Here is a 27,926-nt window from a genome sequence, read left to right as displayed (position 1 = left end):
CCTTCAAAAATTTTCTGTGAAAATATTGATTGAATCAAAATATACCAGATGAATCAACATTGCGTAACGATTGCATACCAACAGTTTACCTACATATTCTGAAAGAAATACGCAATGAACTCATGGATAGCATTATTTGGATTTCAGCTGATGAAACTATATCCTATATATAAAACTAGACCCTTCTTCTTTGTGTCTGGTGGCCTACAAAGACCTTGAAAAGACAAATCATTCTATGATCGTTAGATTTGTGAATGAGTGTATTAAAAAAAATATTTCCTGAATCTTTTGCAGATGAAAGAGTGTTTATATTTCTCTTAGACGCTGCTTCCTATATGATTATGGCAGCCAAGGCCCTCCAAGTATTTTATCCCAATTTGATTCTTGTGACGTGCTTTGCTCACAGAGTACATCGATTCGCTCAAGAAGTACAATGCATGTTTGGGAATGTAAATAAACTGATTTCATCAACACAGAAAGTGTTCCTTAAGGCACCTGCTTGCAATAAGGCCTATAAAGAAAAACTTCCAAATCAGCCTTTACCTCCTGAACCAGTGGTAACTTGATGGAGAACGTGGATTGAAGCTGTACTGTTTTACAATGAATATTTCATGGCCATCAAAGGTATAGTAAATGACTTTGATAGTGCACAGGCTATGGCAGTTTGTCAGTCCAAGGAAGGATTTAACGATTCTAGTATTAAAAAAAAAAACACAGCTGTGATTAGCATTAGTATTAAAAAGCTCGAAACTCAGGTCTGGCGTTGACCGAATCTATTCAGTTAATGAATAAAATCCGCCAAATGAACTCTCATTGCCAGAGGTATTCCCGTGTAAACTTAAAGAGAAATTTGAAAACATTTTGAACAGTAACCCAGGCTTTGATAGTTTTATTAATGGGACGGGTGAACTTTTGCCATAAACAATAAGTGCTAACATAGCACCCAAATTCAAATTCTGCCCAGTTACCTCAGTGGATGTGGAACGATCTTTTTCTACTTATAAAAATATTTTGAGTGATTGAAGACACAATCTTACTACCAAACATTTGAACAGGACCTGATTATTTACATTTACAAAAGCAACAAAATGTTAAATAATTGTTAATTATCGATCTATTATTCAACTACTTACTAATTGTATGCTGATTTTGAAATAAAAAAACTAAAAATTACTATTTTTTTATTTAAATTTGCATATGACACTTTTCATGCATATTTTAAGCATTCTTCAAGTTTAAAACTATCGAGTTTTATGTTGCAAATAATCTGGTCTGGGGTTCGAGAATCCTGTGCATCATTACCATAACCCATCCATGCAAGCGCGAACAAACTACGGCTCCACAGGAGGTTGTCCATCCCCCCTCGTTCTCTGGTCTAATTCTTCACCTAGCAGCTGGAATATTTAGGACTTTCTCAGGCTCTTCTGTCTTTGCATCTGACTTCTTACTCCTAATAAATACGGGTGACCATACGAGAGATGGAATCCCATGTTTCCTCACTGTAAAGGATCTTCTCTATTATATTCTCTGGTATGAGAGTCTGTAATTATGCCTCAAGGGTTTCCAACATAAACAGTGGGACACAACATGTTCCACGTCATCCAAGTCTCCGCAATGTGGACACCTGTTATCCACTCTCTTGAACTTGTGGAGATATTGGCGGAAACAGCCGTGGCTCATCAAGAACTGTGTGAGCTCATAACTGAGCTCACCAAATCCCCTCAGGACCCATGGCCTAAACTCATTGATCAAGCATCTAGTCCACGCACCAGTGGATGCTTCACTCCAATGGATGCTTCACTCCAATGGACTTGACATCGCTCTAACAAAAGGTCGTACGCCTCACTTTTCTTCTTACCTGAATAACTTTCACATCTCATTTTAGCAAGCAACTTGACTGGTGGCGTTTCTGCTATAACAAAGACTGCCTCAGCCAAGTCAGTCCTGCATGTGGAGGATGCTCTCAGGGTCATATACCTCTGTAAACCCTCCAATGTGCATACATTTCTCTTGAAACTCCGGCTTTTTTCCACACAGGGATCCCATAAAGAATTATAGTTGTAATTACATGTACGTATATTTTACACCTGGAAGATTTAGGGCCACCCACATTTGTGAGTAACCTAGTCAGAGAAAATACTATTCTGAGTAACTACTCAGAAAATGAACACCTATAATCGATCCAGAAACCCAAGTATTTTACTTTATTGTCGGGAACTATGGAGTGCCCCTTCACTTCGAAGCACATAGGCCTTACTCTAGCCTCCTTACTTCCCTTTAGCCGTCTTATTGTCCCTGAAGATTGCAAAAAATTCTGATGTTAATGATATTTTAAAACAAACATATAGAAAACCTTTAATGTGTAATAAAGGAGGAAAGTCAGAAACATTTACAATATGAAAAATATTATTCATGATAAATTTTGAATTTTTACATTGAATCGATGTCTGTAAAATAGTAATGTTCAGTGCAGTTAACTTTCTCTACATGTTTAGGATTTATTTTGTTTTAAAAGTAGTCCTGTTTGTTTGAATAGAGGTTGATAAATATTAATATTGAGTATAAATCACATGCACAAGAACACCTTTGTTAAATATTTTCTGTTAACAGCTTAAATTAACAAAAATAGAATATTACATGTATTTTTCAAGATTTGGAGATATAGATCCTTACATTTATAGATTAGCAGAAGTTAATTATACTACAAAACATGTTTGCCATTGTTTGTCATACATGTGTCTAATTGTCCTTATGAAATAAAACCAAAAGATTGATTTATTCCTCTAATTAATGTCTTTCAGTTTCTTCTTAAGTAAAAACTTTGTGGGTATTTTATTTTTTGTTTGTGAATTTTTTTGTTATAATACAAATGGCAAGACTGTTTTAACAGATATAAATTTAATTAATCAATATTTAAGTCACAGAATTATTGTGAAGGTAGAATTATTAATTTTGATTTGTAGTTGCTGTTCTTTGTCTATTAAGTTATCTATACTCAAAAGATTTAAACTAATATTTCTTATTATGAAATTATATATTTTATACATGCATTTAGTAAAACATTCATTATTATAAAATGGAAGTTTTGAATATTATTATTTGCCTTTTATTATTATAATGCATTAATGCTAGCTCTCTTTAGGTTTTCCTTTAATTATTTATTTTTATAATTTGTATTTTTTAGGCATCAGGTAAAGTGGCTAGACCTCTGGCAGCCATTCAGTGATGTTGAGACAACTTGGTGTGTGAAAGATATCCTAAATATTATTGAAAGGACTGTTGATTTTTTAGCTACTGGAAGCTATGATGTTTTTGTTAGAGATCATCCTTTGATTCTGATAGCATCAACTTTAATTCAGAATATGGTTAGTAAATTTTAATTTTTGGATTTTTTGTAATGCATTTCTGTAAGAATAAGAGCTGTGAAATATGATTACATGAATAAAGAGAAGTGGAAAACCAAAATTATATGTACTACTTTATTGGTATAACACTTGAACCATCTTAATATAGTCAGTCTGAATGGGTATAGAATTTTTATAAATACATCTTTTTATTTAAATTCGTCTTGCAACTTCTTTATGTATGGACATGTTTGGGTAAAAATTTTTATCAGGTGTGAAATATTAGTTCATTATTGTAGATTGTGATGATGAAGGCAGAATATAGAAATACACAAATTTATACAAAAGAAGAAGCTTTATAAAAAAAATCAGATGTTGTTTATGAAAATAAAATTAAAACTGAGAAGAAAATTTTTAGTTATTGGGAAAAAAGTAAGAATTTAGAATTTTTTTAGAACATTAGGAAATTTTCTGTAAGCAACACTTCAAACCAAACATATTAGATGACATCAAGTGTTTTGTAGCTGAACTTAGCAAAATAGAACAAAGATCTTTTGGTGAAAAACAGAAAAATGAAAAACAGAAAAATTCTACACATTGTTGATAACTGCTGTACTTATTGAAAGTTAAATTTAATAAAGAATAATCCAGTCTAATTACTGAAGACTGTAATAGTATTCTGCAATATATGGATCAAGATGTTGTTAGTAACATAAAAGGTCACCAACAAAATAACTTAAAAAGACTTTTTTCTTTCTGAATATTGTGGTTTCTGTTACAATTTCTTTGTTTATTAGATCCAGTAGGATTTCTGAATGACATTTAAAAGACTAATGCAACAGGTTATAGCAAAGTGTTTTAGGAACACACCAATTTAACATTTACAGATACTAATTTACCTGACAGTTCAAGATAACTAATTACATGACAGAGAAGACAACTTGCCAAAGTAGATTCAAACAATTAAGTATGAACTAATTTGGAAATCTGCTTGACTATGTCCTGTGTATCAGTGGTGTGGAGTGATTTTTAAATTATTGGTAAAGTAAAAAATGCAGAGGCAGAAGATAATACAAAAGGAGGGATTGAGTGAGAGATAGATACCATATCATTTCTTCACTCTTATAATTACCTTAATCCTTCCACTGCTTGACAGAAAGAATTTGTTAAATTGGCAAGAAAGTTAAATCTGAAAAAATATGAGTACTAAAAATAATTTCTTTTTTTAGTGTTTTCATTTGTAAATAAATGGAATTATAATTAGCAAAATTTGTCATGAAGAATATTTTCATTGCTGTAAGTGTTTCTGACTTGTCCTTCTTCATTAGACATTAAACATTTTTTGTAGGTATTTCTTAAATGTCATCACAATCAAAATTTATTTGGTCCCTTCAGACCAAATAACTGTACTTTAATTTGCAGAGACATACAATGCTGCACCACAGTAAGTGTCATAATATGCTTTAATTTATTAAAAATTAATTCACAATTTAAAGAATTATAAGATGATAAAGATATATTACAAGAAGTGGAAATAATGCAGTAAAGAATATGGTTATAAAAAAAAATGACACTCACTTTGTAGTAATTCCAGTCACTACACTACCCCCCTGTTCTTGGCCCTGGTAAGTTTTATTAAAGATAATGCCTCACATACTAATTAAATTTTCCAGTCATCAGTTAGTCCTCTGTCAGAATGCCACCAATGCAAATGCTTTGGTAGATATTACCACTGCTGATTTATGTTTTTGCCTTTGCTTAGGCATCTTTGGACTTTATGTCATGGCCCTCACAACTGCCAACTGTATCCATGAATTCGTAAATCACATACCTTGCTCTAGTTAACCAAAGAAGACTGCTTCAACAACATCTTGATTTTATTCTTGAATCTAATTTAGATAAACCAAAAGCCTCAATCTTTTTTCACAAAATACTGTTAATGAACAGCAATTAATTTTGACCTACAGCTACCCTGAGATGTACTGTAATTATCAGAAATCACACTAAACTGAATTAAACTAAGACGGGAATTCCGTTCCACTGATGTCTAAATATTTCAAGGAAATTCCCCACTGATTTTAATAAAATATTCAAATAAACCTAACCTTTAGTCTGGTCTGGTTTCGGGAATGAAGTCAACGTCTTCATCTTTCTACCTCACAGCTTCTTCAGAGAGTTCATTAATACTGAATTTAAATAATCATACCTCTGGTCTGCTCTTAGAGGTGAGGTCAATGCCTTCACTCTTCTACTCGCAGCTCCATTGCAGAGTAAAAAAATAAAAAGAGTAATTTCACCTAGCGTCACCCGGGGTCGCTGCCAAAATGTCTACCTTTGGTTAATGCTTAAGTGGTCCATAGCAATATGGGCAGCTATTCTTACTAACACAGTATCAAATCCCCTCAGTAGTTCTTCACAAAATCAGAAATTTGAGGAGCCAGAAACTATTAGCCATTCTCTGCATGTCTTCCAGATCAAGAAAGGAATTAAGTTTTTCAAAGTTCTCTAACAATCATTGTAGATTCATTTTGTACCCTTTTTTTTAAGGTGAGGTGGAGGAATCCCATTTACAGACATGTTGGGCTCGCTAACAGGTTCCACAAGATCTTATTAATATGCGTATGTGTGCCTGCACCACACCAACTAAACCACCATCTCACCTAACTCCCCTCCCGGGGCTGGACCCACAGTTAAGTATTACACAGACTCGAGAGGTGCCTTCGAAGTCGGGGGATTCAGAGTCTCCATGCTTTATTACCATTGCCCATCCATGCAAGCACGGACGAACGACACAGCTCCGTAGGGGCTGTCTGTCATCCCCTTGCTCTTCAGGCCTTACCTTCACCTCTCCTTTGTTTAGAGGTCTTTGCCTTCAGCTGGTCTAATCAGCTACGTATATACTGCTGACTTGGTTCATAAGATGTGCATGACTATGTTTCTTACAGCGTCCCATTCTTGCTTTCTTTTGAGCATAAATTCAGTGATGTTACCCGGGGTGAGCCACTATTAGTTGTTTCCCCATCTGATTTAGCCAATCTGGTGCAGCCAAAAAAGGTATGCTGTGGGATGTCTTTGATGCCATAGTAAATACATCCTGGGGACCCTGTCCTGCGAAAATGATGCAGATAAAAGACAAACTCACCATGGCCCAAAATGAACTGGGCTCAGGTATTAGTCCACCTTGCTATGATTCCTCCAGACCCGTTGCCTTATCTTGGGGATCAGTCTCCAGATCCACACCAACCTGTGGGGGGAACTTCATCCCACTCCACCTGCCATTCTTCCAATGCCAATCTGTATGCCTCACCCTTAGGCATGCATTCATGCTTCCTTTCTAACTGCATTGCTCTCAGGTGAACAGGTATAATTTGCGCAATAACTTCTATCGCAATGGTTGAAATTGTTCTGTATGCTGAAACGATTCGAATGGCCACTCGCCACTGTAGAGATGCCAGCATTCTCACATTTCTTTTTTTTTTTTGGAAAGAGCATCAGCCCAGGCAGGTACAGCATACAATACAACAAACAGTACAATGGACAGTATTATTCTTCTTTTACTTTGCTTGGGACTAGTCTGCCTACCCATAAGCCTGCCCAAGTTGTTCATTACCGACTCTGTTCTCTGGGTCACCTCCTGCAGGTGAACATTAAACAAACCAGATTTTACTAACACATCTTGGTATGTGGTTAGCAAAATCACCAAGGTGTCAGTCACACCCCAATGTGGCGGCCCTTATCCTGTTAACTGTGATGACAATATCTTAGTTTCTTCTTCTGCCTACCAAGGCTAGAGTAGTGGTCTTATGTGGGGCCAAGCCATTCCCTTATTGTCCAGCCAACTCCTTATCATCTCAACTGCATTATTTGCGATCTCTTCGACCACTTCTGTGCTGGCTGCGACCAACACGGCCAGGTCATCCGCATAGACGATAATATGGGCATCTCCCAGAAGCTCCTGTCTCAAGAGGTTCTTGTATGAGAGGTACCACTGGAGTGGCCCTGTGAAACCCCTCCAAACACCTCTAGTTCTTCCTGTTCTTTGGTAGCAAGTGTAAAGTGCGTGTCATGAAGGTACTCATTAATAGTGGCAATTAAGTAATCACTGATTCCCCAGTCCCTCATTGTGTTTATTATCACAGACCATGGAATGCTATTGAATGTGCCCTTGACATCAAGGAGAACAACCAAAGTAACCTCCTCATCCGCCTGGAGCCACTCGCACAGCCCCTCGCCCAGTCAAAGACACAGTTTTTTACCTGGGACAAACATACAGCATATGGTATATAGTATCATAGACTGTACAGTCCAGATTCAAGCCAGAATCAGTCAAATTAAATCTAGCTAATTTATTCCTAAATGCAACATGTCCAAAAAAAATTGGTTGCTATAACGATTTAGGGAACCCACCTAACAACTTGGAAACCTGTAACATCTGGGTTAATACCATTTGGGTAATGACTATTAAAAGATCGTTCTATTTAACTTACAGTACCAAGATTCAAAACTTTGGTTTCCAATTTTTCATCTCTGCCTCGAGGAGGGGTAAGTGGACCTGATTTTTTGTCAGAATAGTGCAAATTGGACTCAGAGGCAAGGATATTGGTTGATTTCACACTGGTAATAACAGAGATTGCCTCTGTTGGTTCAGCTTCACCAATGACTGACAGCAAAAGAAGTTGCATCTTTGTAAAGAATACTCATGGTTGTAAAATTCAGCCCCTAATCAGGATGGATAACCCTATGAATGCTGAAGAAAGTATCACATGCCATCTTTGCAATTTATAGATGGTACTCCTTGAATTGAAGGTTGTTAACAAGGATTACACCCAGAAACTTCTGTAGAAAAACGTACGTGATGAGTCGCCTGCTATTGATATCCGAGCCCTGTTGTGTATTCGGTAATCTGAGAAGAATTGTAGTGGTTCTTTTTTAGTGGATTAAAGACCATCTTTTAATGAAGACTCCATTACTTTATAATCTTATAAGCTTGAGTTGTCCTGCACTCAATCTCATTCTTCGTTTTTTTTTTTCAAGAAGCAGTAGTAGCTCTGATCTGTGTAAGCAACAATGTGACAACCACTGGGTAATTTCAACTGCATCAGACAACTGAATTTGACAATCCTCAAAGGGATCTAATAAATTGCATACAGACAACTATTAGGCAAGGTCTTTCTTATTTTTGCTGTCGTAAAGAATGACTATGACTCAAATAACTTGAGAAGATATTAATCTCATCTAGAATGCAACCAAGTCTGTCATTTGCAACAAGGTTGAGGGCCACCACAAATTGTGAAAGCCCCAGATATGTCCAAAAACACACCTAGATTTTTAATGCATACCTAAACTTGCTTGAAGAGGCAAGAATACCTTGCCTCCTTGACTTTAAGAATATCATCTTCTGTGTACTTGTCTGAGCAGAAGCCAAACTGATCATCCATTTGCAGCTTTTTGGAAGACAGTATCTCATAATGAGAAAGTATAGAATCTTTTTGAAAAGCTTACCAACTACTGGAAAGAGTGGCTTCAGCTTGTAAGTTCATGGTGACGTCCTTGTCACCACTTTTGAAGAGAAGTTTTAGACTACTCTGTTTCCAACAAACAGGAAAATAAAAAAAGCATTCTATTAAAAATCTTAGCTAATGTACAGACACAGAATCCAAGAGAACAGGCAAGAGGCTTCACTGTGATATCATCAAATCCAGAGGCTTTATTCCTTGCAGGAATACAAATTACGTGGCAGAGTTCTGCCTTGATAATCTCTGAAGACAGTTTATCAGAATGAAAACTTGCTACTTCCCTTCAGACTTGTAGATGATATGAGGTTTGATTTGCCTTGACATCATTCTGCTTATAAAAAGTAGGTCTTTATTTAGCTAATCTTGTACAAAGAGGCCCAGCAATCTCTTTTAGAAGTCCTAATATTGTTAAAATAATTGGTCCTACTCCTTTGATAGTCAGCAGTTTAGTACCACTCTCCAGTCAGGAATTTGCTCTCATTGAGTACTCTGCATGAGCTGGTTCACAATTCTGCTTCATCACAGGAATTCATTGTGATGAAGCAGATTATTCTCTCTTCTGTGTACAGCCACCAAGCAGCTATTCTCTATTCTCCCTTGACAGGTAGTGCGGAAATTCATTTTTCTGCGGCTTTAGTTACTATCAAAAAGAATTTCTCTATCAGGCTATAAACCTGGAGCTCATCCAGAATTTGATACAAGATACAGAACCTGGCCGAAAGAGTATTTTTAAACTTAGGGCTGCCCAGCCTTTCTGTGCAGGAAGCTCCCCTCTGTTGAGCAAGGACATTATCCCTGTAGACATTGTGCAACCCATCTGCTAATTCAAAAACGATTAACTGATAATTACTATTACATCATCAACTACAGACCAGTTAAGAATCCTACCATGTTACACCTCTTCCAATGGTAACATTTATGTTTGTATCACAGAGTAACCTCTGTCCACTGACTGTGCTGGCAAATGTTGCCAATTCACTGGCAGCAGTAAAATTTTCCAGGTTATGTTGCATGATGAAACCATTAACTAATTCATCGCTGCTATCCTTGACCTTGACCTCGATGTGCCAAAGAAGTAATCTAGCATTTGCATCAGCACCTATCAAAATAAGACAATTAACTAGCTGGAGAATTCTATCCCAAATGTTCCTCAGTGTGGACTCTGTGCTGAAAGTATGAACTAACAAAATAAAACAGAATCATTAATAATAAGTTTCAAAATGACATGGTGTCTGTCAGAGACTTGCTGTATGAAGACACAATCTGGAGGCTTCCTGCACAGAACTGCCTACAAACTGTTTTGACTGATATAAAACTTTTCCCTGAACACTAAAACCTGACAGATCAACCTTGGCCATATATGGGTGTTGCAGAAGAACAGCGTTGAGGCTGCTCAATCAACAACTTTACCTACCTCAACTTGGACTATATAGGGATCTTAGGAATTCAGTTGACCAAATCAACCAGCAAGAAAATTAAAATAGACCTCAACAACTCATACAAAGAAATCACAGTCCTTATTATCTATAAAGTGCTCATGATCTTGCACAATCTTTTACTATTAGCTCAGTTATGAGCCTTTACCTTCTTCAGACAATCATTTTACAGGTCACTTTCTTTGCCTCATACTGTACAGGTAGAAGCATGTTGGCAAAATTTTGCCTTGTGGTTGAATCTGCAATACTTAAAACATCACTGTACATCAATTCTTTATCATATGATTTATGTCAACGTATATAATGATTTATGACGCAGGCCTTGTTTCTTTCCTTGCATCAATTTCACTTCCAGTTTTTTGATGGCAGGAGACTGAAATGACTCGAACAATCTCCTTGTTGTCCACTACAACAATTAACCCCTTACTGTTCTTTTTAATGTTCAGAAAATTCAGGTTTGTTCAGTTGCCTTGAAGAGCAACCTGAATTCTTGTTTCATTTGTTTGGGAGATTTTGTGGAGCTTTCTTTTTTGTTAACATAAATCACTTTGGACTTTTAATGGCTCAAGCTGGCTTCACTTGTGCCATGAAAAACTTTGGCATAGCGCTTGCACTCCAAGTGGAGTTCTTTTGTTCTTTTGTTCCTGTTCAACAAAAGAAGACTCATTAACAATTTTAACCTCTTTTAGTCATGAGGTCAATGTCTTAAAACCTTTTGCCCAAAGTAGAGTATATCGCCTTAAACTGTGAGTTTTGGTAAATAATTTTCAAACACTTGCAGAGATGCTTTGAGATTCTGCAAGAAACCTAGAAGGTTATATTTAAGCTTTCCTCTACTGCCATGATTACAGAACAAAACTGCCAGGTTTACCTTTCTGTTGAAGAAATTGCCTATGATATCAGCATTGGACATCTGGTAGACATCCCTGTCACATATTGTTTATCAGAAGGTGACAACTAACTACCACTTCCTTTATTATTATTTATATATGAAACTTATAACTTTGCATTGTTGTATTTGATCATCTGCTAAATGATTAAATTCCATATATATTATTGTAATTAATTATTTTGCTTTAAATTAATTGGGCATAAACTTATTTTTGGAAATGAAATGTTATAAAAAAGTAAATGAATAAAATCATTTAAGCATGTAAACAAATTTCTATAATAAGGAAGAGGCACCAAAAGAAAAAAAATCAGGATGCAGCATTTCATTAGAATACATTTTGTTAAAATTATAACAAAGTTGTCCATAAAATAATTTTGTTTGCAGTGTCAGGTTTTTAGTTGTAAGAGTGCTAAAGATCCCTCAATATATACTTGCTATAACTTTTTCAGTGAACTACATTTCAAGCTAATCTTTGTCCCCTTTTAAAGTAATATTGTAAATTTCAGTTTCATTTCATATCTAGTGGAAGAAAATTGTAATAACTGGATTGATGGTAACAGAAAGTGAAGAATCATTAATAAATACAAATTTTCTAACAGATTTTCTCAGTACTCAAATTTTATGTTTCAGACATCATTTAAAGAAACCATGGATATAATATGTAATTTGTGATTAATGTGACAGTAAAGTTTTATTTCTAAAAAATAAAAAGTATAATTCACCAAATGTGTAATTGTACGTAACTAACAGGAAATAAATAGTTTAAATATCAGTTAAATTTATTTTGAAATTATTTTAAATTTCGATTGAAATTTTACGACAAATCTTCTTAAGACGATGTTTCTAATATTAGCGCCTTATTAATTACAAACACTGATCTTATTATTAGGGGTCAGTGGGTCAAAATAAAATTTGTGTTGTGGAACTGAGAATGACCCTCACACCAATTACATTTTCATTCCATAAGAATGTAAATGTACTTCAAAACTTCAGAAGCTGTTTGAATAAAAAAGATTGATTTTATCAAGACAGCCTTATTCTTATTTGGCTGTTGCTCAGATTTTAATATCCACATTTTTTTTGTAGTCATGTTTATTAATAATGCATTAATTAAATTAATATATATGGTATCTTTTGGAAGATTCTGCATCTTTTCAGATAAATAAATAATGTAATTTTTTCTCATTGCAGTCTCTATCAGCTATTACTAATGATCCACCAACTGTTTCACCTCTTCTTGATATTGACACACCTGGTAATAAAGCTGATGACAGACGAGAAACTACATTCTATTCATTGTTATCAGGAACTACTGCTTTCCATACAGATACTTTATTTCAGTGGCAGAAGGATAACAGAAAGTAATTTCTTTTAGTTAATAATAATAGGTTTTCTTTTTTAAAAATGTACTGTAAGAAAAGCTTTTCAATGTGAATAAAAATAGTGAATTAAGTCTAAGTTTAAAAATTATTTTTTAGTCATTTCTAGGTTTATTTTTATATAGATTAAGCAGTAAATATTGCTTTCAATTGTTGAAGTATTTTGTACCCGACTTTTTTAATAAGATAGTTTTAGTAGAACAGATGGTTGAATGTCCAACTGCAATCAAATTTTAAAACTTGAAGTTAAGGTAAAAATGTTTTTTTTTTATAAGTTAAAAAATATTATGAAATAATAAATATTATAATTTACATAAATTAATTAAAAATGTTTCTTAGTTTATGGAATATTCCATTACTGTTTCGTAGATCTAATTTGCAATGAGCTGAGGTTATACAACTTTTTTTCACAACAAAACATTACTGTATTGTTATTACTATGTGTAGAAGAATGTATGTACTCATCTAGTGAGATATAACAAAGAATACATATATTTGCAGTTTGTTGAAAAAGACAAAAATGATACTGTAAGTTCTTTATTATTTTGTAATACTTAGTGAAGGCTTAAAGATAAAGAAATTAATAAACTACTGAGGTCAAAAATTTAACTGAATTTGAAATTTTCTCTGAACTTTATGCATTAATTTTTTTATTGCATTTACATATCACATAAAAACAAAAATGAGAGATTAGTGATTGATACTTGTAATTTTGACTGTTAGATTAAGCTTTAAATATGATTTTATTCTTTTTTATAAGAATGTGGCTAATGATGAAATTTATCTAAAACAATAACGGATAATTTTTTCTGTGTGCATGGTTACTTCATAAATGTATTGAGAAAGTCATTTGATTTTTTCTGTTGCAGAAATACACCAGTGGAATCTAAAGCTTTGTTTCCGCATTTCAGTTGTGAGAAGCTGTCAGTTCAATATGGCCATAAACAGTGTTTAGGTTTTATTGATCATTTAAAGCAAGGAAGACCTTGTTTTGCATTTGTGCAATTTTTTCATGAATTCTCTAATGCACAAGGAAATATTCCTACTAGAATGCAAGTATTTTATATTTATAGAGATAAATTACGTTGAATTTTTTTGCTGAATATTGATAATAAGTTTGTTCAAGTAGGTAGAAATGGTAATATAGAAATGATTGAGAAGAATAGGATTACTTTCTGTGGAGATAATACTGAGTTTAGGGGAATCAGGAATGAACCTAAATTTGAACTTTTCTCTGTTGGAAAGCAATAGGAGTCCTGCAGAATTAAAACATGATAAATAACATTCTTTAATTTTACAGAGAAAATTCATGATACATTTTTAGGTTTTTTAACCATATCCTAGACATATTAGAAAGTTATAAAAAAAAGTAAAAAAACAAACTTCAAACTGAATTGCAGTATGCAAACTGTGTTATGAAGAATAGAGATTGTATTTTCTAATTTAATGTAATCTAGAACTCTTAATTAATTAGATAATAAATTAAATACAATTTTTATAGCTGTATAAAAGTAGTCTAGTATGTATTTATTGTTTTTTCATAAAATGACACTGATAGAAAAAAAAATCTTCATTGTTTCTCTAAGTGTGATACCATTTCTTGAATTACTTTTTTGCAAAAATAAGGGTGATAGAAAAATACAATTTTTCTATCACCCTTAGTTGTAAATAAATTATGCTTAAAAAAATTAAGGGAAAATATAATAAATCTGTAAATTTTATTGTTTTGCATGGCCATTCCTGTGTTAGAATGATTTCGCTGAAGCTTCTCTTTTATAAATAGCCTCAAACACATCCTGAATTAATGTCCACCAGTGATCGGCTAGCTTGTTAGTATTCCATTTCCCTTTATAACCGTGTTCCATCACTGAAATGTCTTGATGGAAACGTTCAATGTGTTTGTCATTTACATCTCTGAGGTTGTCCGGAAAAAATCCAGATGTGAGTGGAGGAAATGTATTTTCAAAGACATATTACATCCCATAGCTCTGTATGAAGTAAGGTTGATTAACAATATCATGGTAATTTTCGGATTTTTGTTTGCAGAGAAATATTTTGCAAATGTCTTTAAATGAAGCCAAAGCTGTACTTTGTACATATTGAGTTAAATACATCATCTTTGACTAACTCTCTTATTTGAGGACCAACAAGTATTCCTTCTTTAATTTTTCCTTCATTTACATTCAGAAATTTCTGCCTGATGTACAAAAATCCAGGACTATCCTTCTTCATTGCTTTTACAGAATTGTTCATTAGTTCCAGCTTGATATGGAGAGGAAAGTAAAAATATTTTTTTGGGTTCAACTCAGGGCTCATGAATAATATTTTTTTCATTTGGAGTTAAGTTATCTCGTTTCTTCTACTCTTTGATAATATAGTGTTAATCACTACCTCAGCTGTCCCATTCGCAAAGAAAACACATGTACTTAGTATAGTCTAACTGCATGCTTAACAAAGTAGCTATAACTTTCAAATCACCACATATGTTCCAGCTATGTTTTTTATAATTTATTTTTTCAAGAACGTCTTTGATTACATCCTATCTCTCAGATTCTAATTCATATCCTTTTGATAGTTTGATAGGTTACTAACTATTTCATGTTACCTTTTCTTTCATGTTATAAATCGGTATACCATCTTTATTAACACATTATTAGATTTTAACTTAAATGTACCACAAAATTCTCCTTAACTTTCCTGTATGCTCCGTCTACTTTACCAGTGATCATCTCTTTCGACTTCTGAACACTTTTCTTTAATCCACTCTTCTTTCACTAATTTGCACTTCCTGTCGAAGTGCAAATTAGTGAATTAAGTATTTCTTAATTGTCAATAGTTCCTTTTACCTTTTTCATCACTAGCATTCTTATATTTTCTACACTCATCTATCAGCTGCAATATATCCTTTGATATCCAAGGTCTTCTACCAGTTCTGTTTGTTCCACCTAAGTTCACTTTTGTTGATTTAAGAATTTCCTTTTTTCTCCCATCCTTCTTCTATATTTTCTACCTTATCTTTTTTAGTCAGTCCTCTTGCGATGTTCTCCTCAAAAATCTTATTACTTCCTCTTTCTCAAGCTTCTCTAAATTCCACCGATCCATCTGGCACCTTTTCTTCAGGTTTTTAAATCCCAGTCTACATTTCATTATCACTAAATTATGGTTGCTATCAATTTCTGCTCCTGGTTATGCTTTGCAGTCGATGAGTTGATTTCTAAATTTTTGCTTAATCATGATATAATCTATCTGATACCTTGCAGTATTGCCCAGCTTTTTCCATGTGTATATTCTTCTATTGTGATTTTTACACTGGGTGTTGGCAATTACTAAATTATACTTCGTGCAAAACTCTATAAGTTGGTCCCCTTTCCTTTTGCCCAGCCCGTATTTACCCACTATATTTCCTTCCTTGCCTTTTCCAATGCTTGCATTCCAATCTCCAACTATTATTAAATCTTAATCCCTTTTTATGTGTTAATTAGTTCATCAATTTCATTGTATACACACTCTACCTCATCGTCATCATGGCCACTTATAGGCATATAGATGTTAACAATCGTCAGCTTAGGTTTTGATTTTATCCTGATTACAATGTTTCTATTGCTAAGATTTTTGAAATACTCTACTCTCTTACCTATCTTCTTATTCATTACAAAACTTACTCCTGCCTGCCCTTTCTTTGACGCTGAGATAATTATTCTAAAATCACCTGACCTAAAGTGGTTCCTCTCCCCACTAAACCTTGTTAATTCCTACTACATCTACATTTAACCTACACTTTTCAAACTTTTAACATTCCATACTCTGACTCTTAGAATGTTATTTTTTAATTTTTTGGTGACCCCTTTCTTAATAGTCCCCACATGGAGATCTGAAGGGGGACTAGTTTACCTCTGAAAAATTTACCAAGGAAGGCACCTTCGTCTTTGCTACATGAAAATGCAGAGAGCTACATTTTCTTTGAAAAAATACAACTCTAGTTTTCTATTATTTTCAGATGTGTAGTATTCAGAAGACTGAGTGATGATATGGCTGTGTCAGTCTTTCTGAACTATGCTCTTAACAGCTACTGAAAGAGCTGCTGTTCTCTTTCAGGAATCATTCTTTAGTCTGGCTCCCAAAACAGATACCACTCTGATACGGTTGCAAGTTTAGTCCAGCTATTCTTTGTCACTGAACACTCCAGCCCCCTCATCATCGGTAAGGTTTCACAATTCATAAAGAATATCATAGAGATCTTTAATGCGATGGTTTCCTCCAGCCTTCTGCATCCTATGCCATTGAACTTTTGGTTTCATGCGCTTTTAGGATGATTTCCCATTCCAAGGGCAAAAGGGTGCTGTGCCTTTTATCACTCCTCAATTTTCCATAGAGGCTGTTGTCATTTGTAGAAGGGAATCTCCTTATCCTGGGAGATGCTTGGTCCTAGCTTTTGTTAACTGCTTACACATACTACCATAAGCAGTATGTGTAATTGTTGACCCCTCTCTATCACGGGAAGGTAAAAGTCCAGAATTTCCCATCCTCAAAATCAGGACCACAACGTATTTTCTGATTTCTCCAGACTTTAGACAGAACATATATGAATACATATATGTATTCATATTTATTTATATGTATATGAATACATATAAGAATACACATGAACAGTCTGTATTCCTATGTAGACTTTTCATGCAATTTTAACAAAAAATTACTTCAAATTATGAAGAGTTTGAATTAAAAGGAATTTCTAATGTTTTGATTTTAAGGAAATTTCAGGTAACAAGGGTAAGCTTCAGGTAATGGAAAGTCAAATTAGGCATCCAAACAGGTTTCTGTGTATACTGATACAAAGGAATTAATAATGTTTATTTATTTTTTGAATTTTTTTTTTACCTCTTTCTACTATAAATTCCAGGAATGTAAGTGTAATTTGTGTGTTGTGGAAAAATATAAACCATAATAAAATGAAACCTAAGAGCTTTATTGCTGAAAACCTTTTGGTATTGACAAATAAGTGAAAATTTAAAAATTTTATGCCTCATTCAAAATACAGCATGTTGTCCGTTGGTCTAAGTTAATAGTTCATATAGTATAATGGAATGAGAAGTATTTTATTAATACGCATTGTGCTATTGATCTTCACAATGGGTTACAGGTAATCCTTAACACCAGAACACTTTAGTAAAAAAATTATTCATTAATGAGCTAACAATTTTTTCATAACTAATAATAATTCTAAAATATTTTGTAAAAAAAATTTGTTTTATATTTTTGTTGTTTTACTTTCTTCATTTTAAAATATCAATTTGTAATAACCTTTATTTGTAACAATTTTTATTTGTTATAATTTATCTTACCTGGTATGAATGTAAGTCAGCTGGTAATTTAATCAAAGTCATTTATAAATTATAAACCACACTAAACATATATTTAATTGATAAAAATTCTTATCGATTAAGTATAATGTTATTTTTTAAAAAAATAAAACATAAAATTAACAAATGTATAAATGCAATAAGGTTATAGAGGTGGCTAAGAGTTAAACCGACTGGTAGTCTTTTCATGTTTCCTTGTAGACAGTATCAATATTGTTTATAATTTTAATAGTTACCAAATCATAAAAACTCACTATATATTTTAAAGTTTTCCCTATCTTTTATATAAATTTACAAACATGTAAATATCTGGAAAAAAAACTATGTCTACAGGTTTTCTATGAAGTGAAACACTTAATAGTTTATATATTAGTTTTGTTTTAATTAACTAATGTAAAAAAATTATGACATTTAATTTAAGCTTTGGTATGTACATCAACCATGGTTTTTCATTTATGTTTGTATTGCAAAATTTCAACTAATTTATTGGGATTTATATTATTTTTTCCCCAATATTTTTTAACTTTATGTAAGTGTCTGTGAAAAATATTAACAAATTGCTTTTTCAAGAGGTTTTGATTTTGTCTTTATTAATGTTAATGTATTTTTGTTATCAGGCAGAAACGTGGAGCTAATGTTGCACATGTATTAGGATTACAGTTGTGGGCTGTTCATGTGTTGCATTCATTGAGATGCTGTCTAGGGATTCTACACCATTAAGAACACACTTAGCTTGTTTTGATGCAGTTGGTGAATTCCAGCATGAAGCCAGATCCAGTGAGCTAAGTAAGTGTGTTTATTATATAATGGATATTATTATAGTATATGTTGATTTTTAATATGTGGATTTGACCAATAAAGTTTAAATAAGATGAGCAAAAAATTTAATAAACACAGGTACTATGTTTTTTAAATTTAGCAGTGTGATATAAGTTTTTGCTAAAACAAGTGGTTACAGCCCTTGAAAAATCCAAAATAACTAGGGAAGATTTTTAACTCCCTGGAAATTAAACAGTGAGGATGAAATGTTTTGACCAAAAGCAAAATTTTGTAAACTATTTCCTGTAGATGCTTTTTTTCCTGTAGATCCTTTTGTTCTTTTTATACAACAGTTAATAAAGTTACACTCTATGCCATTAGATTATTGGTAATGCCTCTTAATATATATACCATCAGGCATACAAAAAAGAATATTAGGTTAACTTCTAGATTGTTGGCATGGGCCCAATGACAGAGAGATTGTTTGAGGTGGTCTCCAAGGTCACCTGATCTGACCAAATTGTGATTTTTCCTTGGGGTTTTATAAAGGATTTTGCATATATACCTCTGCAACATACTGTTCAACTTAATTTGAGGCACTAAATTGAAGCAGCTGTCACTTTTGTTACTCCAGACATGTTGGTTAACTGCAGCACCGCTGTTATCGAGGTCTCTGGTGCCTTGCCAGTAATTTACACTGGCAGGTTGTGTTTAAGTGTTGTGTTTACTTGAAAAAATTTCAAGTAAATTTAAAAAATCTATAATGAATTGTTAGTTCATGGCAATTTTTTTCCACTCAGAGAATTTTGTTATTATGGGTAAAGGTGAAGCTACCCTACACTCCAACTGATCTGCTAAGTAAGTAGAAAAAAAAATTCAAGGATCAAAAATAAAAATAAAATAAGTCTATAAATATAAAATAATCACTAAATAAAGGAAATTCCTCCCTAAGCTGCCGGTAGGTAATTCACACCGGCAAGGTTGTGTTGAAGTCTCTAACCAGATTATGCCTAGCTAGAGACTTCAACAGCACAGTTGTTTAGTTGCTATACCTGGTTGATTGCTACTGGTTACTATACCTGTTCATTTAGACTTTTAAGCATTGTCTGGGCAGTTTAATGGCGGAGATAGATAGACAGTTAGTAAAAACCATCAGTTGGTAAAACTGTAATATCGCGTATGATGAAATCTTGTCTGTCATGCTTTCTGATGGGGCAGTCCTAACTGGGTTTGCCAATGACTTGGCACTTGTGGTGACAACAATCTTGGAACAGACAGGATGGACACTGGAAATGAGGCAATAAACATTATTGTTTTGCGCCTGCAGATCGGGGTTCTGCTTTCGCCATAGAAGACCCTATCGTATTCTCAGGTAGGCATAAGCAGACCCAAAATTTTGTTTATGGTCAGTACCATGGTGGTTCATTCTATCCTTCAGTGAAATACCTCGGATTGTTGATGGACAAGAATGCCATGTTCAAGAGCCACGTAGCAGAAGTGAAGAGGATAATAAAGAAGATAACTTTTTTATATTTACATGTTATAATTTATATATAATTTATTGAATTTAAGTATGATAGCACATCTAAGATTATCTGTAATTTTTGTTCTCCAATTTATGTACACAAAGGTAGGGGTTCACATTTACATAATTTTTCTACATAGTGGCCTAGCCTTCCTTGTCTCTCTCTCTAGAGAGAGAGAGAGTATGTGTGTGTGTGTATATATATATATATATATATATATATATATATTTGAATGTGTGTATATATATATATTTGTGTGTGCAGCACTAGCATTTACATATTAAGATAAAGATTATTATTATTTGTGTAACTTTATCAGTTATGTTACTGTTTGTGGTATTATAAATACCAGTTTAAAAATAAAAGATTATTTTATCTGATTCTTTTAATGAATATTTCAACAGTTTTAACTTTATAAGTTATATATAGAAAAGTAAACTATTTTTCAGCATATACCTTTTTAAAGTGAATGCTGTGTAAATAATTAAAAAGAGAGATCTATTAAATCACAACTACCTGTCTAGTCCAAGCAGAAAACTTCCTGATTTTTCTCTGCTTTTGGTTATTCACCAGTTTGATATATTGTATTTAGATAATTAAGAAATATAACAGATAAATATTTAGGGATATGTTAACATAAAAATACTAAACTGTTTGTTACTGTAATTTTATCTTTCTAAAGCTCTGAAATAAAACTTTTTTAGTAAAAGAAATAATATCATAGTGGAGAACCAGACAGATTTTTAACTTTTCATTTATAAACTTCTGTGAAATTCATTACCACCTATTCCATTTTTATTTTATCAGGACTAGTATCTTGTACTGATTGTGCTTACGTGTCTTGATTTGTACGTCTGTAATTCACTATTTTACATGAGGCTAAACTTCATATAAACAGTGACAATGCTTTTCATTTTTTAGCATTAAATATCATCATTAATTTTATCTTATTGTTGTGTTTTGCAGTCAACAAATCTGCTAGCATGTTTCTGTGAATAGCTGGCTGCAAGTATTCCTAAAGGTTATGAATCTCTTTTACCTACAAACTCAGTTGAGTGGAGCAGTGAACATGTTTCAACTCTGCTAGAACAAGTTGTATCATTGGCATAAATACACTTCATCATGGTTTTGTGATTTTTTTCCGGTTTGTTTTTCTTTATTTTTAAATTTAGTTTTTAAGTGTTAATTTAGTTTGTAACAATAGTATTATGAAATAAGTGTTTTCAGTGGTTAAAAGTTTTTAAATAATTACAAAGGTTTAGTTGACTTTGTTGTACTTTATTAGTACTGCCTAAATTGTGTGTAACAGCTGGTGATTACTTAAGTGAAGGTCAGCCCACTCTTGGGACTGGCACCATATAAACTATATAACCTATAAACTATATAACCATATAAAATAACCTATTGTGTAACCATTATAAATTCTGACCTAAATTTAAAATGAAATTAAATTGAGTCCTTGGTGTGAAGCAGGAGTAAATTTGTGGCTTCAGTTTTCATTTTTGAACTAAAATAAGCATGAGACAAAGAAATGACATGCAGTTCATTGATTTATTAAATAACTTGCGTTTTTGCAAGATTACAACTGGCCAAATGGATATGCTTTGCAAACCCTTTAACAGACCTATACCTTTAACAGGCAAATTGTAGATGGAAATACTGTAAGAATAATCCCAACTATTAAATTAATATGAATATAATAATTGATGAATATAATAATATTATGAGTGATATGATGTAAAAAATAAACAGGGTTTATATTATTAGCAACATCAACATGTGGGAAAACTTCCCCCAGGAATGTTATTACAGTAGACATCAATAAATAACTGTGTGGGCCTTTTACATAATGTACAGTTGGTAGAGGGTTCAAGAGGTATGTTAAGGTGTAATATATCGATTTCTGATGGTTTAGTTAACAGCATTATGGAAATTTTAAAGAAATTCAAATGGCCTGCCCTATGAAGGCACCAAGTGGAAAGGGGGTGAGTTACCAAAAGCTGTATTAATAAAATTTGATGATGAAGCAATGGGTATAAAAATGAAAGATTAAGATGGTTGTGTAACTATTACACCAGTGAGTAAAAGATTTTTTTGAATAAGAATTAATAGGAAAAAAGTTACATGCAAGCATAAAAAAAGTATACGGATTGAATACATAACCTCTTTTTTTGAAGTCAGTTTGCGTCTCAAAAGTTTTTTCAACATCATGGTACCACTGCAAAAAACAGCTGTGTCAATTGCAACAAGATTTATTTCAATTTGATTAATAGGAAAAAGGTTATGCATAAACAAACATAAAAAGAAATACATGGGTCAAATATTTAACCTCCTTTTTCGAAATTAGTTAAAAATAAGACTAGAATAAAATTATTTTATCAATAATTGAGAATTTTTTTTAATTTACAGAACATTTTGTTATAAATTTGGCTAATGCAAATATTAAATTTAAAAGAAGTGTTAAGATATCTTTTTGCAGTATCTTTTGTATGGAAATTTCTAATTCTGCAAAAGAAACTTTTTATACTATAATGCAAAGTTGTATCTATGTCATTACAAAGCATACAAAGAAGTATCATTGTATTGAAATCACTTAAACATCAATGCAACAATGTACAAATTGTTTCAGATAGCAGTGAAAGTGCCATTAGGGTAGAAGAATATAGGATATCTTTCATGTAGTTCTTTTGTTGCAGGGATACAAATAGAAAAATTGTTTTCAGCATAGCATTTTTCCTCACTTAATAGAAAAAAAGACTCTAGGAAATATTAAGATGCGTGGTCTGCAGATGTCCATATTGAGCCAGATTTTTTAACTATACTAAAAGCAACTCCTTGTAGTGTCAAGTGTTGACTACTTTGAGATGTAAATGTATTAAAACATGTGTAATTCACATCAAACTTATTTAGATACATTTTCTTTCATTTTGAATTTATAATTTTAATATTCAAACATTGAGATAAGTATTCAAATGCTTGAGAATATAAGTGTTAATGATTATACAAATAGCATATTTGGGCAGAGCCTGATGAAATTAAGCATAACCAAACTTCTTCGGCCAACTGTGTACAAAACTTTACTCACAAACTCTTCTGAAACTATTTCACCAAATATTTTGAAATTTTGCAAACATTTTTTTAACTCTTCAGATGGACAATTTAATTCTTATATTTCTGTTATATAGGTTCCAGAGTTTTATAAACTTTTTTGAAATAATTGATTATTTTTCAAATAAATTGATTGTTTATTTAACATTTAAAGTTATTTGGGGTATTTCAAAGTTGTTGTTTTAAAATTTTTTTTATCAAATTTCAAATGTTAATGGTAATGTGAATGATGTAGATAACCTTTAGAATATTTCCAAATTAGATTTGATGTAATAATATATTTTATAATGATATACATGAGGAAAGGTAACCTGATCTAAGATTTTGCCAATGTTAGGTTTTTCCTTTGTAAATCTGTACCCTTTTTCACTCCTTAGATTATATTTTAAATGCACAAATTAGTATACTATGCTTTTTATTAATAGGCCTTAAATGAATGAGTACTGTATTATTTAAGATAATATGTGAATAATGTGTTAAAAATAATGTTTATTTTATTAAAATGAAATTAATAATGTAATTGTTAAAGTTATTTAGTGACTATTCATATTACCGATTTTTCTGTTTTATTTTTATTTGTTTATTTTTTGTACATAATTATTATACATTTATTGTAACCATTTGTTTTGTGTGTTGCATTTTACAGTTCAAATTCAAATGTATGTGCTCTCTTAACTGTGTGATACAATTGTGACATAGGCAGTGTATATTTTTATATTTTGTAATGCTATTTATTGATTTCCTGAGTTTACTTGTTATTATTTGATTAACAAATTATATTTCTACTACTAGGAAATTAGTAGTTTGTTATATTCCAATTTATAAATAAATCATAGTTAATTGTTTTTATTTAATATTATATTGTTTCGTTTATACATGTATACGCATGTGTTCATGTGTGCATACATACATATTTGTTGCATGTGTGTTTATCAAAAAATAATTTTTCATGATGATTTCTTGTTTTGATTTTTTTAGATACTTATAAAATATGCTCTTAAATGGCTGAAGTCAAAACCATTAAATGATTCAACAAAATATCAGGAGTTATTATTACTTTACAGTATGTACATGTGCTTTCTCCAAGAAAGTTTTAATATTGAGGTAATAAGACAATTTCATTTTTTTTTTAAGCATCAGCAGTTTGTAATTTTGAATTTTCAATAAACTGCACTTCATTAGACTTAAATATGTTACTGTATTTTGTTCTGTCACCACTCGTACAATAAAATGGAAAATTCTCATACTTTTTATTTTTCTTAAATGTTTTAACCTGGCTGAAAGATTTTTTTTTGTTAAATATGAAAATTCTGTATGCAACTGTTTTAGACTATTCACAACTTTTGATGTAAATCATTGCAGTAGGAGTATCATTAATGTGGTTGAGAGGGGAATGATTCCTTTCATTGTTTAGCTTGATTCCCCATTGTTTAGCTAATGTTTCTATACATTTATTGATTGATAAAATATAAAAATTGAAAAACAAGAAAATGCTAAAAAAAAATTACTTTTATATACTAAGAAAGTAATATATGTATATATATAATACATTAGTAAAGAAACAATAATAAATAATAATTGTCAAATAAAAAATACTTGTCAAACACTTAAATAAGTTTGTTAAACGATGTTTTTGAATTAAGATATGTTTTTGAAAATACAAATAACTATTATTTTAGATGGTTCCAATTAAACCACTGTAACCTCCAATTCTAATCATCCACTACAGCCTTAATACATGCCTTTTATGTAGGATGAATGAAATAAACATTTTTCTGAAGTATATATATACATATATAAAACAAAGGCTATTATTCAGAAAGTAACTTCAGATTCATTAAAAAAAAAGTCAATTGATAAAAAAACAATCTATTATTTACATCTACATAATTGCTGTTCAAATTATGGCACTTGTTAACAAGTTTTTGAATACCCTCATCATAAAACTATACTGCCTGTGAATTTAGTAACACTGTTATGGTGACTGTAAAGATGTGATCTTGGTTGATTTTATTGAAAGAGGTGTGACAATTAACACTGAAACTTACTGCAAGACGTTGAAGAAATTGTGAAGAGAAATACAAAACAAATAACAGCATGCTGAGTTCAGGCACTGTTTTACTTCATGACAATACTCGTTCGCATACTGCAGTACGCACTCTATGCCATAGTATATATAAAATAATTAAATATATATAAGAGGTTGATAATTGCTTTAGAAAATATATGCTTTTATTAAGTTAATAATTTAAGAATACTGATATAAAAACTAAATGTTTAAAAATTAAGATTTTTTTCTTTCTTCAGTGGATGTGGAGTGAAGTCTGCTTTATTTTTTATTAGAAGTGAATGAACTAAATATGTTAGAATAACTATTACTAGAACTTGGTAACTGTATTTTCGTAAATGAAAATATGTTGATTCTTGAGAAATTGAGTAAAGGTGCGAGTAAGGATGAGATATTTAAATTTAGAAATAAGTAATGCATTTTTAATGATGTACTTTTATGAAATTTAAAAAGTGAATAAATAAATAAGTAATGATTACTCAGAATATTTAAATTAATAATTTTTTTTTACAGTACATTTTTAAAACTTGATAGCAGAGTACAAGATGTAAGAGTAGTTGTAAAAAAATGGATGACTCTTACAAATTTCATTAGTTCAGATAAACTATCTGGATATGCTGTAACATGGATGGTATTATTTTATTTAATGCAAGATGAAAACCCCATCATACCTCCAGTTATTGTTTTACGGACAAATAATGATGCTGATAACAAAACATTTATAACAGGTAATTAAAAAAATATACAGGCTGATTCAGGAACAAAGAGAAATAATTTGGAAACTGATTCTAGAGCTTGAAATAAGAAAAAATGTTCATACATACATTTGTCCGAAAACACTTTATTATCAAGTTATGGCTAGCAAGACTTTGCCAGTGAATCAGTTCTCTGGTGAAATAAGATTGTACTGAAATTTGTAAGTCATTTCAAGGGATAAACTTGAAAAACACATTTTTTTAGGTTTCAAGTATAATAACTTTGTTAAATGACTAATAAATTTGTAAATTCTATTTATCAAAACTTGTAGACAATTTCATTCTGAGAAAATTGTTGTACTTAAAAGTAATTAACTTTTATTATTAAAAACAACAGAGAACAAAATGTTATGTTATAAAGAAAAATGTTATGAATTTGTAAGAATTATAAACAGCTGTTTTTAGTTCAATAAATTTAGATCTTTGAAAAATTAAGTTGGCAACACTAACTGTACGCTTCAAAATTAATTTGAATTCAACTCGTCATAAAATTGTGGTTACTTATTAATCAACACTAGGCGGTTTAGTTGTTTTTGATATAATTTTGAATATGTTTAATTACTTTTCAGAAAAACGTTGTGGAGTTTTTGTGTTTGTTGTTCTCTAAATTGAATTCACATTTTCACAATTGAATCTGAATTTAAAAAATTGGAATTCAGCTTTGAATTCTTTGATTTGAAAAATACTGTATCTTTTCAGTCATACAGAATAAGTTTTAATTGAATAATTTTTGTGTACAGCTTTTGTGACAGAAGTGCTCCAGCTGTGGTGGAGCAATACCGATGAAGTTATCCTGGATGAGAAGTTCCAAACTATAAAGTATTACGCTTCCCAGTGCTCTTGTTTCATTTGAACATCAGCTGTTACTTGGTGATGAAAGAGAAAATATTCTTCTGGTGGTACAGCATAGTCCTATAACAAGCTTGCACAGAATTCTACATGACTCAACATACCACAAAGTAGAGTATGAAGGACTTTACATGGTCACAAACTGTGTCTTTATCATGTTCAGAACGTTCTACACCTCCAGCTTGGTGACCATGCCAAACAACTGCAGCTTTGTCAATGGGTTAACAATAATTACCTCTTAATTCTGTTCATACTATTTTCGGAGTAAACTACCCATAATGGCATAAAAACATAGAGAATTCACATCAGTGGTCTGAAGAAAACCCACATACTGTAGTCGAATCAAATTTTCAGCAACAATTTTCGGTGAACATTTGGTGTGATATGATCAACCACCAAATAATAGGTTCTTCCATACTAGAAAAATGTGTCATGGGGAGAAATTATCTGAAATTTTTAACAATGAATTTCTTGCAGTGCTTGAAAATTTGTCATTGGTGAAACAAATTGAAATGTATTATCAATTGATATTATAGCAAGTTTACTATAGCAAACATATTTCATGAATGAAGAAAACAATTCTTAGATAAAAAAATTTACTGGTAAATGGATTGGATTTTGAGGACCAGAAGATTGGCCACCTAGATCTCTGGACCGTACTCCCTTAGATTACTGTTTAAGGGGATAGATGAAATACGATGTATACAAAAAAAGAGTAGACACAAGTGATGAACTGATTGCTTGCATTTTCATTGCTGCTGAAGATATCACATTCCTTGTTGTCGACAGAAAATGTAAAGAAAAAGTTGAAAAGTACATCGATATCAGTGGTGGAATTTTCTAATATTTATTGCAAATTAATATAGTATAAACCAGTGAGTGAGTTTTTCTTAAAAAAGTATTTTAAGTTTTCAAAAATCTAAATTTGTTGTAC

General features: G+C 31.9%; 2 protein-coding genes across 2 annotated transcripts in view; both read left to right on the top strand.

Annotated features, from left to right (window-relative positions):
• LOC142317336 (uncharacterized) overlaps positions 1-3,325 on the top strand; it is a 67,949-nt gene extending 64,624 nt beyond the window's left edge. Inside the window, exon 7 of the mRNA XM_075353813.1 lies at positions 3,185-3,325. The gene's annotated coding sequence lies outside the window, so the exon portion shown is untranslated. The remainder of the gene's footprint in view (positions 1-3,184) is intronic.
• Positions 612-24,573, top strand: LOC142317987 (uncharacterized). The gene is made up of 8 exons (XM_075354522.1): positions 612-666; positions 1,886-1,937; positions 3,185-3,365; positions 12,380-12,549; positions 13,437-13,623; positions 18,549-18,713; positions 21,179-21,356; positions 24,299-24,573. Exons 1-6 carry the CDS (start codon positions 612-614, stop codon positions 18,645-18,647), a joined length of 744 nt encoding a protein of 247 aa, XP_075210637.1. The 3' UTR covers positions 18,648-18,713; positions 21,179-21,356; positions 24,299-24,573.
• Positions 24,574-27,926: the final 3,353 nt, after the last annotated feature.

Source organism: Lycorma delicatula, chromosome 1, assembly GCF_047948215.1.
Source record: "Lycorma delicatula isolate Av1 chromosome 1, ASM4794821v1, whole genome shotgun sequence".
Taxonomy (NCBI): domain Eukaryota; kingdom Metazoa; phylum Arthropoda; class Insecta; order Hemiptera; family Fulgoridae; genus Lycorma; species Lycorma delicatula.
This window is presented reverse-complemented; position numbering and strand designations above follow the sequence as displayed.